This window comes from Nymphalis io, chromosome Z (genome assembly GCF_905147045.1).
Source record: "Nymphalis io chromosome Z, ilAglIoxx1.1, whole genome shotgun sequence".
Classification (NCBI taxonomy): domain Eukaryota; kingdom Metazoa; phylum Arthropoda; class Insecta; order Lepidoptera; family Nymphalidae; genus Nymphalis; species Nymphalis io.
The window spans coordinates 10,032,736-10,051,113 of record NC_065918.1 but is presented as its reverse complement, the minus strand read 5'-3'; the positions used below and the strand labels follow the sequence as shown (position 1 = coordinate 10,051,113).

The following is an 18,378-nucleotide window of genomic DNA, read 5'->3' as shown; positions in this document are numbered from 1 at the left end:
AATGTATTCTTTCTCCGTCACTGCACGGATAAAGTATTAGTATTTTGATTTTGTAACATCAAGTCTCAATTTGTATGCACATAGTTTTGGATTTTAACTAAGTCAAATTGTACTGTTTAAACATTTGAGGTACACCAAACCATACTAAATGTAATAATGTTGAACCATAATAAATTATTTAATTATAATAATCAACCATAACCATATGTAAATTAATAAATCCAGCGGCTTGTATATGAAATTATTATATTATATATTAGTTTACTACAGTAACTTAGTAAAAAGAAGAATACACAAATTAAAACGAAAAATATTAAAAACTAAAAGCTAGTAATTAAACTAAAAAAAATTAATTCAAAATGTAAGTAAAATATTGAAAAGAGAATCTAATTTTTGCATGCGTGCGTTCATCTTTGTGTGTGTGTTTATGTGTGTGTGTTAATACCTGTAAATAAGACACAAGTTGTGAGAATTGTGCTCCTCTCTTCTTCCAATATTCAAGTTCATCTTGAGGCCCGCTGGAGTCCACCTCTCGCCTTAGCTGTTCACTTTCGCTTAGTATCTGCAAAAATTAAAACTTAAACTTTTTAAGCACTTTAAGAAAATGTTTCTTTAAAATTTTAGTAGAAATACAAATTATAAGCTGTACGTGTTTTGCACTACTGTACTTTTGTACTTTAAAAAGCACGTAAAAGCGCTGGCCATGCACCTGAATTCTTTTTGGTAGAAGTGGATTTGCTGTCCTGTGGGATTATAGGAGTGAAAGAATATTATAGTGCTCACACGTGACCACTATAATATGCCCACGCGGTTAATTCTTTAGAACGGCAGCCAAGACCGGAAACGATCAGGAGATGATCATTAGCTGCATCAAGATTCATAGTAAAATCAATATTATTTACCTCCATAATTTTTTTTATCCACTCATTAACCCTTTCTTCTAAAGTAGCGATTGTTGTGGGATTTTTTATCATTTCTTTTAGCTCGTTGTGGTCGTTTAAGTTAGCCATTAAAGCTTGTCCATCATCAAACAGGTTAACTTGGTTGCAAACTTCTTCACAAACTAAAACCAAAGACAAAAGATTATTGTAATGGCGTAAAACGAAAAACCCCGTAAAGCACAATTCATTTGTAACGCCTGTTTAAAACAAAAACAACTAACTCCAAGATACTTCCAATTACGATTCTTGATGATGATGACCTCGGAATAGGTCTACGATAGCCATTTTAAATTGATGATCTTGATAACACTGGCTTACTAAATTTAAATTTCGTACATTTTATGTTTAGTTTTTATCTTTGTTTATTTGTTATCACTGCAGGATGATTATAGATTGATTAAAATAACGTATTACTTGCCTTTTAAAGCGCTACAAAAAGATCTTAGGCCCGGCAGGAGTTGATTCTTGACAATAGGAAAACGAGTCTCGTCTTCATCTCCATCGCTGCTGGGGTGCGCTAATGCATTCATATACACGTATTCCATTACACGTTCAATAGCGGTCACCAAGCCTACTTTATCTGCGTTTAGGATTCCGCAAAATCTATAAACAATAATATAGGTAATCTTTGGCACTCCAAATAGCTCTTACTACAATCTCGTCGTTCAAGATGAAATACTTTGGAAAACATTTTTAGTACGATAATCAGGGGAAATTACTTGCTTTAACTTACAAATCTTTATGAAATCCTTCCTCGGGTAATTGTTTGCTAACATTTATACGAAACATATAAATACAAACTCCTGTAAACTTGACATCCCAACCATCAGATAGAAATAATTTCCTTTTAAGAGTAATTTGAGGAGGTGGCTGTTTTCCTTGAACTTGCTGCCTTGACTTCGCACCTTCAACTACAGGTCGTTGTTCCACTTCCTCTACATCTTGATAATACCACAGCAATTTATTCCTCATGTGAGGCAAAAAAAGCTGATTGATGTCATCAAGCTAAAAAAAATATACATTCATGTTTATAAAGGTCATTCAATTATTTACTTAGACAATTAAGGTATACATACCATGTTCCCCTCGAAAACGTGATCCATTATGGCATGGCGAGGAAGTCCGGTACCGTCGATTAGGAGTTGAAATGTAAACTCCAATCGAGGGTCCATCTCCCCTCGCCTCGCCTTACGTTCACATTCTTCTCTTCTTTTCTACAAGGACAAACACTTTATAAGAATTATGACATAGCAACAAGTAAGTAGTTATATATAGTAGTAGTCCGTAAATATCCCAATGCTAGGGAAAATCCTCTCTACGGTTAAAATAATGTAGTGAGCATATGTGTACATAAATGCGACACCATTTCATCCGAAATATACTGGTTTTCTCACGTATTTACCTTCGCCACGGAGCACAAAATAAATTATAAACACAAATAAACCACTTTAAAATACAGTGCTTGAGAGGATTTTAAGGTTGCCTTCGGTTAAATTTAGAAGTTCTACCTACTGAGCATAAATACTGACATTGAGTACTATTTAAAATTAACCAATCATTAAAAAAAATATATTTTTGTCCTTTCTTATACTTTTATTACTATAGTAAATATTCAAAAAATAATAATATTAGTTATACTTTGTTATATTATACATATTATACTATACATGTTTCTCAATATAAAATTTATTCTTTTTCTTTAAATATTTTATGATTTAATTTTTATAACAATTAAACCGCTTTTATTTATTAACGTTTTTAAAGTATTTATTTTATTATCTTCTTCTTTTTAAACTTGTTTTAAAGTGTATATATATAAAACCCCCCGGTCCCTGTTTTATTTTAATTATCACATTTTATTCACTTTTACACGATTGAAATGAAAAAAAAATAAAACAAATTTGACTTCAACCGGACCTGTAAGATGTCCATAACATCTTCTTCCTCTTCTTCATCACTAGAGCCGGGTTTTATACCGCATACAAACATTTTTAACTATGGCTTAATCTAGAATCTTCTAAAATTTTAACTTTTCTACAGCAAAGAAAAATTGATACCACGTCCCTCCAACTATTAAACTTTGACGCAAGTGTTCACGCCTTTGTATGTCGTTTAGGCATTTGCGTGCAAGTATGTTGCCGGCTAGGTACTATTTCAAATACATATAAGCTATCATTTTACTGTAAACTTTGAATCTACAATTGAAATGACAAGCCTTGCTAGCGATCTGCTTCGAACTGTCGGCACCAAACACCGGTTTAGACGAAACAATAGTTGTAATATGCAAATTAAATGGACAAGTAGAAGGTGTTATTAAAAGGGTTGGGGGTGGTACGGCGTATCACTTGCTTTAACAAATTTTGACACTAGCACGCAACGCCTTTAATTATTTATTTTGACATGCGTATGTATATGTCTATAAAAATAAACTATTGTAGTTTCTGTCTGTGATTTCAAAATAACTGCCTCTTTTATGGTAATATGGCTATTTGGGAGTTACCAAAACCAAAACAATCTTTTATTTATCTGTCTGTAAGTCTTTTTATCCGATATAATCTTTAAATCGGCTAACAATTATAAATTGAAATAAATGAATTATTATTAGAAGTACTTCAAAGCGCCGATCAGTCTTTATTTGCTGAAAATCGTTTGAGTCTATAAAAAGCTATAAGTTCACGTACGTATTATTGTTGTACGTATATGTTGCGGCACATATATGGCGGTTTGCTAAATACGTCAATTTCTGAATCGTGGTGTTCAGATATTTCGGAGTAGAATGACCTTTTACCATACATATTAGGATATGATTTTCGATCAAATTTGCTTTGTCATTGTTCTGCCGTCGTTTCGTTTGATTCTTTACGGTTTTTGCATTAATTTCGTTATTAAATTGATAATATTAAATACTTTGTGGCTTTGGGTTGCAATTAATTAACTCAATTATAATTTTATTATATATAAGTTTATAAATTATTAATGGTTACCTATTCCTTAGTTGTAGGGATAAGTTTTCATCAAATTTATTAGTTTAATCTTATGTCTATCAATAGTTATAAGGTTATCTTTTATTTTTGCGCTTTTATTGATAGTTAGCCTATATAAATTATAGATTTTATTAAAGTTTGTATTAAATTGTTTAGTTTTAACCTTATTTATAGTTTAATTAGATTAGAAGAGTTGTAATTTTTTTCTATTACTTGCTGCTGCTTTACCCATGGGCAACTATATATAGCACAAATAACTCATGCTAATGACATTTTTGCCTAGCAAATTAAAATACTACGCCTAATATAGTATATAAGGAGGCATTACAATCATGTCATAAATAAGAAAGGTTGTGTGTGTTGTGAATATTTGTTACTTCTTAAAGCTTTATCATAGCTATAATATGACATAATTAACATATATTTGGCCTTTTTATCCCTTTTAACTGGATTTTCGATAATGACGAAGAAGAAGGCAAAGCTGCGGATGAATCGCTAGTAGGTATATTAAAATGTTTTAAATCAATTATTTAATGTTAATCATTTTAGGTTTATAATATTTTCTTAAAAATGTGGCTGCATATATAAAATGTAATAAGCAAGGTAATCACTTAAGCCTACATAAATTTAAATTATACAAAAATTTAAATTCTAGTATTGATTATTATTATAAACTGTACAGTAACAGCCTATTAACGTTCCACAGCTGGGCTAAGGCTTCCTCTCCCTTTTGAGGAGAAGGTTAGGAGCTTATAAGCTGTACTGATTAATTATTAGAGAAAAATTTTATTACAAAATGTATTATTATAAATCTATATATATGTAAAAAAATAGAGTATTACACACATATTTGAAAAGTGTCTCAATTAGATTCTGTAGTGCTTATAAAACACTAAAAAGACACAATTATTACACAAAAAAAATTAAAAATGTAAAATATTAAAAATGTAAAATGTTGCGCGTAATTTGATGAAAACGCTGGACGCAGTGGAATGAGTTGACAGTGAGACTTTTTAGTTTATACAACCGTATGTTGTAATAACTTGGTGTCTACTATTTCATGGTGTTCAAGAACAGATTAAAAAAACTGAAAATTTTAAATTGAATTTTTAAAATAATTTTCTTACTTTATGCACTAACATTTTCCGACTGAGTTTTCTCATATAGAATGCCCTATATCGTTATTCAGAAAAGAAATATATACGTATAAAGTTAAAAAGCAAAACTTTTTCAAAATACAAAGCCAAATTCTTCGAGCCGCTTCCAAGATACATGAAATAAATTTATTTATAGTATATGTACGATAATTACTCATTTAATAATATAGTATTTTAGGGTATTACTTGTAGGTGATGATAGTAATACGTAATTTTGAAGTTAGCAGGAAGGTAATGTTTGTTTGTATGTTAAACTGGGACATGCATACATACATGCCTTCAACACATCAGGATGTGAACAACGTTCGTGAGAAACGTGTCGAAGGTTACATCCCGATTTAGCTATGAATAATATTCTAACCACTATGTACAATAAATTAAATATCTTTATGAGAAAAATACATAAATAATATCAACGTACATTTTAATAAATATGAATACACAATCATTATGTTCAAAATACCTTGGAAATATAAAACATTTTAGGTTCGTGGCGAAATAACTTTAAGCCGATTAAATTATTTTTAATTAATGACTACTATTAGTAATAATTACAAAAGTTTTATCAGTTAACAGAAAATACAATTATTCAAATTTTCCTTAATTTGCAATGAAAATATTTGTAATAAACATCGACTATTTTCGCTATCTATGACATTCAAAAAATTATTATGTAACTACGCCTTTCTGAAGAAATTATTTTAAAACTGTTGATACCTGTAATATAGTAACAATATATGTATAAAATCTAACAAATAGTTTAGAAGTCCAACAGGATACACAACGCACGCTAATAAACTTCTTTTTCACAATTAAAGCCTAATATTTAAAATGTAAACACCATACGGAATATACTAAAAAATTATATTTGACATAACTATTAATATATTTTTAATGTCATTTGTAAAATAGGTTTTATTAGAATAAAATTGAGCAATAATGCTTCAAACGATTTACAAAACCACTACGATTAAAATGTTAAATAAATATATACATCTGCACATAACTTTTATGGTACTATATACAAAGTTTACTTTTTATTTTTTGTTTAAAACCAGCCTAGCAAATGAGCCACCTGATGGCAATTGTTCTCCAATACCCATACACATTGACACTGCAAGGAATATTAACCATATCTTACATCGTCAATGCACCATCAACTTTAGGGGCTTGAGATTAATGCTTTATTGCAACACTGGCTCACTCACCCTTCAAACCAAAACATGACTATAATAACTATTGCTGTTTATGAGGTAGAATATATAATGTGAAATGTGGGTGGAACCCTGACGAACTAATAGGAAACTCTACCACCAAGAGGACCGGAATTTCAAGTAGGACCAAAAATTATGTTGCCTTTCTTCTTCAACGATTTATCAATAGGTAAATATTCGTAAACATAATACACAGACTATTATGTAGTATGTACGAATTGATACTTATAAATTTTACCATAGAAAACTAGTATTGATTCATTAAAAATATTAAAAATACTAATCTCTAATACAGAATATATGTCCGCTTAGTTGTTTTAAAATACACACCGGAATTTGGGTCAGTGTACATTTTTATTTAGACACTCAATTCCGACAGCTCACAAGTATATCGAATACATATTATATTACTACTTATACTGACTCGCACGTATTAAAATATCTACAGTAAAGTCTCCGACGATCCTAATTCCTAAATCCGAGTCCTAAATGTAAATTGTATACCATCTTATACACTTTACAATTAGCACCAGTAGCGATATTACAAGAAATTTTAATAAAAGCAAGAAAAGGTCAGGGATGCATAGCTAATGTCGACTGATTATGTCATTATATATATTTAAAACACATTATCTAAAAGAATGGAATGGATGAACTGAATTAACGGGCATAGCCGAGACAGATAACTAGCATTTTATAATTCTATTTTATTTTATAATTACTACTATCACACGAATTACTGAAATAATGAGTTATATTTTTTGCAACAGGTATTACAGACGTGAAAAAAATTAAACGCTCAATAATTTAAACTTTTATTAACATAAATCGGTCTCGATCATTTATAATTTCTACACAAAGCTTATACGATAAAGCTTAATCTGTAGAGTAATTAACCGCAATACATGAGAAGTTCAGGTTCAAGTTTTGCATCATTAATTATTGCATTTTTTTTATTTTCAAATAATTTCATCGGTAATTTTATTTTGATGTAATACTCGTATAAACTGGTAAAATAACGATAAAAACTAAATTCATAGTTCATTGCAAAAAAGTAAAAGAGAAATAGGAAGAAGATTGAGAATTTTGCTAATTTTTTATAATCAATTTATTATTATAATACAATAAATATTTTAAACTTATGTTCAGTAAGATTCAAAACTTTATTTTGTTTTATTTAAAGAGACAAGGTTATTTTTAATTACTATTAAACAGTTACATTATACTTTTACTTTTTTTAAATTATTATACATAATTATCTGATAATTTATAAATTGTTCATTGGCCATTATAACATGTACTCTATTATTGTAAGAATACTTACAAAATTACTGATGACTCTCCCAAACAAGGACAAATCCATCATGACCCAACGTAAACTCCGGGAGAAAATTTAAAGTATTATAATCGTGAATTTTTTTAACCATTTAAAACACCTATCACCTATAGAGCTGGTGGATATTTGACGACATCCTGAATAAAAAAATCGTAAAAAAGATTTCGTGCCCCAATAATAAAATAAAAAGAAGTCGAATGCGTGCCAAAGAAATCCCTACACTAACCACAAAGAAACGCGACCCAGCACGAACTGGAATTCCATTTTTATGCTCACATGTTTAAAGATAAAATCTATCGTGGCTTCACTAGTATTAGTAGCATTTATCACGAATATCGTAAAAAGTTTCAGAAAAATATGTGTCTAAATCGACTGAAGTTGTATACCGGTTAGACCGAATATCACATAAACCAACTTCCACTGTATTTGGTAAAAATGAAAATCCATCTTATGTAATACTTTAATGAAATTGCGACACATTAAATCCATAGCCATATGAATACACTAATGAATGTACATCAATCATGATATTCCTGCCATACTTACCTAGCAAGTCGATGTAATAAGCAAGAATAACAATTACATAGAACAAACATTCCTTAATATACAGAAGCATTATCATGGGGGTTGTGGTTCAACAAACCTTCAAGCCATACTTGGTTTTCCTGGTTTTTGTCTGATTATACATGGTATATATATAGTATTAATAGATGTGGATCAAGTGTGCAACCCTGGTCTCCTTCCACTGATGAGATCTCATAATCTACAATAAGACATCAATTCAGGCCGAAAAGGTTTCACACTAACTTATTCACCGAACTTCCCCTAAGTAATGTTAATCTTTTAAAGATTATTTGTGCGATACAACAAAGCCATCACATATTTGAGCGCAGACAGTGTTTTAATCGTTATGTATTTAATTATCACAAGTGTATATCTTAACAGAGTTTGTGGTTTTGCCTATCGTACAAAAACAAAAAATATTATCAGGTACAACTGAAGATTTATTGCATTAGCGAAAAATATGAAACATAATCGGTGAGTTGCAAAATGCACTCTTAAATAAGTATTTAGAACTGTTTGAAAACTAGTCAAAAACCCAAGATCACTCTACTTAATTTCGTGATATTGTTTGGTAAAACCTTAAGTACATTAATTGCCTGGTAAAATTACAGTAATTTAACAACATCATACTGAGTTACTATTTTAATGACGGTTTGCATGAACTCATATTTTTGACGATGTTCGTGCTGCGATATATTTGAACAAAATGGAGGGCTTAAGCAATTCGATGACGTTGGTCGTATGAATTTTATTGATCACTTCAGATGTTTCTATGAATTTGATAATCTTGTCTGTTACATTATATATGAAGTTGACTGTACAACGGTTTAGGCCGTGCATGCATGCATCAACAGCTAGTTTTTGAAATTGTATTAAGCAAATAACTAAACGCTGTTGTAATTTAATATGTGAATACTAAATATAATATATATAGTACAGTAGCCGAGATAGTTTATAACCAAGGATAAAGCACCTACGCGAGTATTGAAACGATTCTCATATCTCATTCTCATCTTCTCACTCTCAATTCAATAATCTATATTTTATTTATTTAAATACTTAATATGGAAATAGCCGCTTGTAAAGTTATTTATAAAGATATTTGAATGTGACTTAGTTCATAATTCATATAGCTATCCGCATGCTAACCTATGTTCTCCTGTGTAGTGGGTTATTAGGCATATAAACAATATTATCAATAAACGTTATATGGCCTTCCAATCGATATTTACAGTACCACGAGGGTCAATATTTTGGTAATAATTTGAAAATTATAAGTATTTATTTTAATTAGTCAATTAAAATAATGTATTTTGATTTTGCACTATATCTCAGAGTATTTTCTAATTTTTGACCTATTAGTGAATACATCAATATTAAAATGTGCTTTAAAGTAACACAAAAATGAACGAAAATTAAGTTAATCTTGGATTAAAATATCAATTAAAAATGATTATATGGACGGCAATATAAGCTTGAACAAATTATATTATAAAAAAAAACTTTTGAATTATTTTTGTGATCCATTAAAATGCTGAAGAGTGTTTTATTATAATATTGAAATTACCTTATCCAAATTTAATTACAAAGTCAGGTAAATTATTATTAAAAAAATACCTGAACAACGAAACAATCAACCATTTTGTCATCACACTGGTATTTTCATAAAAGTAACAAACATTTTCACTCATTTTGTAACATATGTCGCAAGTACAAACTCGTTACTCTGTTTCCGCGTATAGGACATGTCGGCTGACTCACAATAAAATGTTTTGACTGGCTTGTAAGTTGATTCGTGTCATTACGATATGATCGCATGGATGGGTATGTTCGCTATCATCCATAAAAAACAAGGTATCTTGCATCGCATGTAGTTGCGTAAAAGATAATGAGAACGATTTTTGTGCCAAAATCTAACATTTGCAAATTGTGATACAGCATAACATATGCTACTCTACAGTATCTAAAGATTACCAATTAGGTAATAACTTTCGCTAATATTAACTTTATAAATTATTTTGATAAAAATCCTAAAACAAAGCAAAGTCTAATATTATAATATAGTCAATCAATAATATATAAGACAAATTACAAATTGTTTATATTTTTTGTCATTAAATATTTATATTTCCGTCTGATATAAAAAAATACATAAAAATATCAATTAGGCAAAATTATTGTAATAAGTGATTCTTAATAGATAGATCCTAAAAGGATGCCATACACAACGACTAGTAATTGAAAAATTTACGTACATACAAATATAATAATCTCGTATACATGAGTACTTGTAATGCTTATGAAAGGAACTAAAAACCCTTCACAACTGACTAAAATTATTTATAAATTACGGTAAAGATTCCTTCAATAATATAGTTCATTACTTTGAATAAATTTATTACATATTCGAGTTAAAATTTAATAACTTTTACATAAGACAAATAACAATCTTGTTTTATTTTCAATTATTTATCGATCTATATCACCAAACACAATATCAATGGTTGCAATTAAAATAGATATATCAGCTAGCATTAATCCTTTGCCCATAAAAGACAAAGCTGCCAAATGATTGTAAGAGCAAGATCTTATGCCAACACGATAGGGTTTTGAAGTACCGTCTGCTACCATATAAAACCCCAATTCTCCTTTAGGACATTCGACAGCGGTATATGTTGCTCCTGGTGGCACTATATAACCTTCTGTACACAATTTAAAATGGTGAATAAGTGCCTCCATCGACGTTTTCATTTCAGCACGTAGCGGTAAAGATATTTTTGAATCATCGGTTCTTATTTCGCCTGCAGGCATTGTGTCAATAACCTGATTTATAATTCTTAATGATTGTCGAAGCTCCGTTAGTCTAAGAAGATGGCGATCGTAACTGTCTCCCATAGTACCAACCGGGACATCAAAATCATACAAGTCATAGCCATCATACGGGTGTGCAATTCGTAAGTCCCATTTAACACCTGTACATCTCAACATTGGTCCACTAAAACCGTGATATATTGCTTCGTGTGCTTTCACAGCACCGATTCCCGCAGTTCTTGCATAATACAATCTATTTTCGGTTGCTAAGTCTTCCGTTTCGTCACACCGTTCCCCCAACTTCATACAAAATTCATGGACGTCGTCAAGAAATCCTATAGGAATATCTTGTGATACACCACCAGGCCTAACGTAGGCGCAGTGAACTCGGGCACCGCATAGACGTTCATGAAGTTCATAAATTTTCTCTCGTTCTTCGCACATCCAGAAAAATGGTGTTATTCCACCAGCATCAAGAATTGTTCCAGAAATATTTAAAAGATGATTGGCTATGCGACTAAGTTCACTACATAACACTCTTATAGCCTTTGCTCTAGGTGGCACTTCAATATTAAGAAGAGTCTCAACGGCAATCGCAAACCCCTGTTCATTAGCTAGTGTGGATACATAGTCGAAGCGATCAACAAAAGGTAGGTTTTGTGTGTAGTGTTTACTTTCCATTAATTTTTCTGTCGCTCTATGTAGATATCCTATATGAGGATCTGCTCGAACGACTGTTTCACCGTCTAATTCCAAAATTAATCTAAGAACTCCATGAGCGGCTGGATGCTGCGGTCCAAAATTTATCCACATATTCTGTAATTTACGCTCGACAGGCCTAACTCTTGAATGATATATAACTTTAAAATATTTCTCAATCTCTTCTGTGGGATACATCGCTACTCCTCCAAATTGATTAATAAATTCAGCGTCTGGTGCCCACCTTTTTGCATTTAATGGCAAACATGTTTTAAAATCTCGAACATGTGTTGCATAACGAAAAATCGGAAAATATTTTTTTAACCAAATCATAATCAGTACCTATTTATTTACAAATAAATGTTTATTTATTAAATAAATAATTTATATACGCTTTTTATATTATATAATAGATTACGTTAAATTCTTGTGTATAAACCATTGATTGAGTTGTCAAATATTGATGACATTTTCCATAGAAAATTATTTATATTAGTTGATGGGATGGGTTAACTCGATCCAAAGAGATTGTAGTCATGATTCATAATATTTTGAAATTAAATATCCAATTCAAAAACTTAGAAACTGTTAAATAAACTGAGCCATATTTTTTTTACTTTTTTTTCTTTGCAATTACATTGCTGTGCTTTCTCTTAAATATCCAAATACTCAAATCAGACAGCGCCGTTTAGAGAAACAGAGTTTCATAGTCAAAAATTAAAAAATAATCATAGTCACAAATCAAATATAACTACATTATAAAAAAAACAAAACATTTTATCATTGACAAAGTTATTGAGTAAGAAAAAAATAAAAATAAGCCGCATTTATACTAGACATTATATTATATTATATTTCCTTTTATTTGGAATTACTTGGTTGGTTTTTTTCTGAAACTTGGCTCATTTATTTGAAAAAAAAGTGTTTAAAAAAAAGAGTAATAATGTTTTTGTCACAAATTGAAAATACATAATACTTCTTTCTTAAAATTAGCAACTTCGTTATTACGGCTTGTTACTTTATTTTTTTAGCAACATAAACAAATTATTATCATTGTCTTTACGGAAAAACCATCTTTACTAGGCTACGAACTCACCAACTGTACTAATCTCCCACAAAACATCATTATAACGAAGCCATAATAACTAATACCATATTTGCTTACCTCTGTAACATCTTCATTCTCTTCTGCACAATTATTATATTTAACAAATGCAAAACGTAACTGATTCTCAAAATTTTCTCGCGCTTCACTTTTATCTTTGTCACGTAATGCAGCCATTGTTTTTTTTAAATATATATTGATAAAGGTCACATATTATTTATAAATCATATATTAAGTATATAATTAATGAAAGTAATTTTACTAAATATTTAGGGAAGAATTTTATTTTACATCTACCCGTAGAAATAATACGTGCCTCAATCGCATTTCGTTTTATCAATATTTGACCACTCTTGTAGGTGTTGATACGATGTGTAAAATTATTGATAAAACAAACGAGGTGTTCGCATTTCAAAATCGCTTTTGTACGCGCCAAAAGCGATTTTCAGGGTGACAAATAAATAAAATCATATTTAAAGTAAATTATTTAACCTGATGTATTACAAGTAGTATTTTATTCAGCAGCTTTATTAATTATAGAAAAAATAAATCATAAGCTTCAAATAATACAGATATAAAAATTAAATGCCGACGTATTACTACAAATAAAATTAAATATAATAAACAATATATACTAAAAATATAATCTTCTGGTTTCATAACTAAGAATTAAAATAAAAGTTATTAAGATGCCTTTAGGCTGACACCTTTATTGTTTAATAATTACTGGTATCATCAAGGCGCTAGCACCAGCCATGGTTTAAATAGTATACATTGTTATTTATCAGTGCCTTTTCAGCGTGATATATTATGATATTGGGTTAAGTCCAAAACCTTGATAACCATTTCTTATTGTGATAAAATGAATGACAATTCGAACTGGTCTATTCTTCGATCAGCGATACCACATACTATCACTGTATGTAATAACAATAACACATAATGGTACTTGTGACCGAAGTGTCTATTAGACCACGGAGATTTCTACTAGCATTTTTCGCTATTTCTTGTAGTTACAGAAATCCATTACATTATGGTAATCAGACCTTGCAGACAGATTCAAATTTAAAATTTCAGTTTCTTTAAATTTTTAAAGTTTTAAAAAATAAAATTTTGTGTTCACGTAAGGTATTATTGTAATAAGACAATAGAATAAATGGTTTTATTCTATATAATAAAAGTAAGTACATCGAGGTATTCTGAGAAGTGACATATTAAGTATAAATTATAATTGTAAAAACTACGGATGTTAAATATCACTACAATTACGTAATAATCATGTAGCCTATTATGCTATAAACTAGGTAGATCCATAACCTACCCTCATAAAACAATCTTGCTTAAGCGCTTATCATAGCTACCTACCTTATCTATGCGATTAGAATTTGTATATTTATAATCTTTTACTGACTTACTACACTATTTATATTCACTTTGGTCTCAAGTGGAGATTATTTTATAAATATCTATAACAATATTATTCATCAGGTACCTACTACTTATAATATAAGTATATAATTCATAAAAAGATAAGGCAAGGATACATACCTTATTAATCTCGTCCTCCGTCAACTGCTTAGTCTTAAAAGTGTCTTTATCAGTCATGGTTTTAGCTAATTGATACTTTCGTTTTGATAAATGTACATCGTGTGCGTGATGTTCCCCAAAACTATACTAATTAGACGGCATGACGATTAAATTAAATGAAGACAAAGAACTTTAAATACAAAAAGTCATCCGATATGAGGTGGAGGTAAAAAACAACTGGTACACATTACGGGGAGTTTTGAAAGGTTTGTTAAAAGAAGTATAAAGTAAAGGCAAATTAGAGTAATATGGTTTATTAATGTTAAAAGTAATTTTGTTTTGATGCGGTCGTCCTGCGGGCGGTGGCGTGCGGTCACGCTCGTGGCTGGTACGCGCTGGCACCGGTGACATCGGTGGCGACATCGATTCCCTTTTTTTTTTAAATGTAGTCAATACTATTCATTTAAAACTGACTACATTATTTTTATAGCACATGAACTGTGTGCTATGTTAGTTTGTTTAAATTAAAAGAAAAAAACATGACTGAAGATGACAATTTGATCGAATTCGATTACGGTTCATCTGGTTTTCACATTCTTTCCAATGTAGGGTTCATTACATGCAAGTAAACTCAATCAACAACCAAGCTCTGAGCGGCTTCTGATAATTTGCTAATGAAAAAACCGAATAACTTTAAGCAAGCTCAGCCCGGGTTTTGCACCCTGAATCTCGCTATCTATAGCTTCATATGCCAGCCACTAGACATTAAAGCAGTTTATGGTATATATTATATATAAATAATCGCCTCGTAGGTAGTGTAATGGTCTATAATAATTTTATAATATACTACAATTGAAACACATTGTTTTAATATAGCTAACATTTATTGAACAATTAAGCTGACAAAGTGAATAGGAAATAGTAAAGATAGAGCTACACATAAGAATAGTTGATACGAACGTCCACAACGAATGTTGTTAAGCACTTGCGATTCACAATATACGTATATAATTTGTAGCTACATATTTTTGTATAATAAAACTATTAATTACATTGTTTTTAAATATGTTGGACTGCTGGTATATTTCTAGTACTTTATAATTGTTGAAAAAATATTTTAAATTATTAACAATAATACAATCTACATAAAAAAAATTAAACGTTAAAAAAGTAATTTTTTTAACCTCCCATACAACATTATAGGTGAAGCCGTATGTGTTTGAACAGTTATTTTTATCAACTTTTATTTTTTGTTTAGTTAGACAAACAACTTTTATAAATAAGGCAAGACTATAATCAGACAATATTAGGTATATATGACAATATGATATTCTATACTAAAAATAATTAAGAAATATCATTATCAGTTTTGTTAATTAGTAAAATGCCTACAAATTATAATGGTTTTTTAATACAAATAATAGGGGGGGGGGGGGGTCACTGTAATTACTGTGTGAGACTGTATTTCAACCACAAATATGCATTGTTATACATAAAAATAATTGCTCATTTTAGTTTTTATTATTTGCGTTTACGCATCATTCATAAAATTCAGTTGAAACTAAACAGTCGCTCTTGGTTTTGTGGCTTAGTACAATCAGCCTAAATTTGGTGGCACTCTAGTAGTATTGAAATATCGTTTACTAGTACTTATTAAAATACATATAAAAATAAGTATTTATGGTAAGACAGATAATTATTATAATTGACAATATATTTTTATTTTATCATTTACTTGTCTTATGTATTATATTGTTATCTATTAACACCACCGGACAAATTAGCTTAATTAAAAATATGACAGGGAATAAAGCAATAAGTTTATTTTTATATGAATAAAAATATTGCAATTTAAAATTAAAAACAAATCCATAACCAACAAAGAATTAAGAAACAGTAATAAACATTTTGTTTATTTGTTTAGTCTTAAGGATCAATTCAAATAATACTAATACGATGAACATTATCACAATAGATAATAAATTTTATTAATTACCTAATATATTATAATATGAATATTTTATGAGATTTAATGGTTACAAATCTAATGAAATTTAGTTGATGAGAGTATGTATACTTAGCTATAAAACTGTTCATAGACTGATACAACTAAGTAATGAATTGAGTATATTCAATAATATTGAAGAAAGTACGAAGAGCAGTCTACATTCATATCTTACTTTATCTATTATATATTTCTATAGATATAATCAGTGTACCGAAAGCTGATGATGACGACAACAAATAGTTATTGTAAGCTAGACTAAGTAATGCTAGATTCTAGATATACATCTAGATTTGTGCGAAAAAAGGGTATTCGATTCAATAAAATATTATTAATGTAATTTTATAAAATTGGAATAACATTAATTTCTAAAGCTTAGAGATAATATTGTTGTTATATCATCATCATTCGCTAACGCAAAACATTAAATTTTTATTTAAGATTTTATTACATTAATAATATGTACATACTAAAAGTTCATTTCGACAGAGTATATACCTTATTAGATATATACATGTAAATACGTAATACATTATATTTAATATTGATATAATATATTTATTAAAGGTACTATTTATTAACAAAAAGGAAAACAAGTTATATGTGAAATACAAATTGACACAGTCAATACCTACTTAGGCATAATAAATGGTTTTAGCAAAGCTGTATGAAGATATCTATATCTTCTAAAATAATATATAAAATTTTAGCTTTGGTAAGCGGTTTTGTTTAACATTATCAAACTTTAATGTAAATAATTAATATATTTTGGTTTCGTGATATCAGTTATCCAAAATCTATTATTTCTTAATAAATATCGAAGCAGCTTTGCATTACTGCTGAATCAAATTATTTGTTTGCTAAGATAACATTAAGTTAATATGTTTATTATGTTTCGACAACGAAAACAATATCCTATTGTTTCAGTTCCATTTATTTTCTTTTACACGTCTTGTTTGTGCCAATAGGTCACAGTACCCTTCAATATTGCTCGGAACCTTTGTGACCAACTTTTTTTATTTTATTTTCACTATCTTCATAGTGAAAATAACAGTGCACGCAATAACTTGTGCAAAAATACACAACGTAACAGATAATTATTGATTAATCCAAACCACATTTACGAAGATTTCAATAACATTCCGGTTTTTTTACATAATTATGCCTCAATAAAGGCAAATATGAATGACATTGTACAAATATATAAAAATATTTATTTGTGTATAATGATATTATTTTAGCTTATTATTTAATTAAATTGACGTAATTGTTAGGGAGTAAAGAATGGCTATGACTGAATGACATAAAGAGATCAGATTTCTTTCACATGCTATGGCTTACTTTTTGTAAATTTATTGATAAATCCATTGTAGTATTGTTTTTTAGATTTTGCAAAATACTACAAATAACAAGTTTGTTTTTATTTATTAAATATATATTTCATGTGTATTTACTTAGAATTCACTCAAACATATTTTTTTAAATTAAATAATAATTCGCCTTTATATACGACTCGACACTGATGTAATTAATGTAACACTGTAATTTTTGTAACACTTAAAAATCATCAAATATTTTTATTTGTTTCTAATAGCATGTGACATGATTTCTTATTAAACATTTAATCAAAGCCGTTACATACTCTAAATGTTTCATAGAAGTTTGGCCGCTCAATGAGTGGTAAGAGTTATTTCGATTGAACAATGTTTTAGTTTTTTGTTTAATAACTCCCACAACTACAAAATGGCCCAAACTCGATGACACAATCAATATACATTACATTAAGGCACATGCGAATGAAACTAAGTGAAACTAATAAAATATCGCCGAAAATTTAAAATAAATTAAAAGCTTTTCTATGTATTTTGTATCGTGATGTTAATACCAATTACATTGTATTCTATTTTAAATTTCGCGTTGAAAAGATCAAAATGCAGCCTTTTCATCTCAATTGCACAAATATATAACGTGTTAACAATAGACAATGAATGTTAATAATACAAAATAACCTTTGAAATATATACATAGACAAATA

General features: G+C 29.3%; 2 protein-coding genes across 2 annotated transcripts in view; both read right to left on the bottom strand.

Moving 5' to 3' along the window:
- The window catches only part of LOC126780440 (dynein axonemal heavy chain 5), a 207,304-nt gene extending 197,423 nt beyond the window's left edge, over positions 1-9,881 (bottom strand). Inside the window, exons 1-6 of the mRNA XM_050504920.1 lie at positions 9,814-9,881; positions 2,018-2,155; positions 1,675-1,946; positions 1,360-1,544; positions 903-1,063; positions 446-562 (exon numbers count right to left, since the gene is read on the bottom strand). Coding sequence (XP_050360877.1) covers positions 446-562; positions 903-1,063; positions 1,360-1,544; positions 1,675-1,946; positions 2,018-2,155; positions 9,814-9,837 — 897 coding nt within the window. The 5' untranslated portion in view covers positions 9,838-9,881. The remainder of the gene's footprint in view (positions 1-445; positions 563-902; positions 1,064-1,359; positions 1,545-1,674; positions 1,947-2,017; positions 2,156-9,813) is intronic.
- Positions 9,882-10,665: 784 nt separating this feature from the next.
- LOC126780621 (NADH dehydrogenase [ubiquinone] iron-sulfur protein 2, mitochondrial-like) lies at positions 10,666-11,835 on the bottom strand. The gene has a single exon (XM_050505237.1). It carries the CDS (start codon positions 11,818-11,820, stop codon positions 10,666-10,668), a length of 1,155 nt encoding a protein of 384 aa, XP_050361194.1. The 5' UTR covers positions 11,821-11,835.
- Positions 11,836-18,378: the final 6,543 nt, after the last annotated feature.

Coding starts and splice junctions, on each gene's coding strand:
- LOC126780621 (XM_050505237.1), bottom strand. CDS start 11,820: ATGTGGATAAATTTTGGACCGCAGCATCCAGCCGCTCATGGAGTTCTT.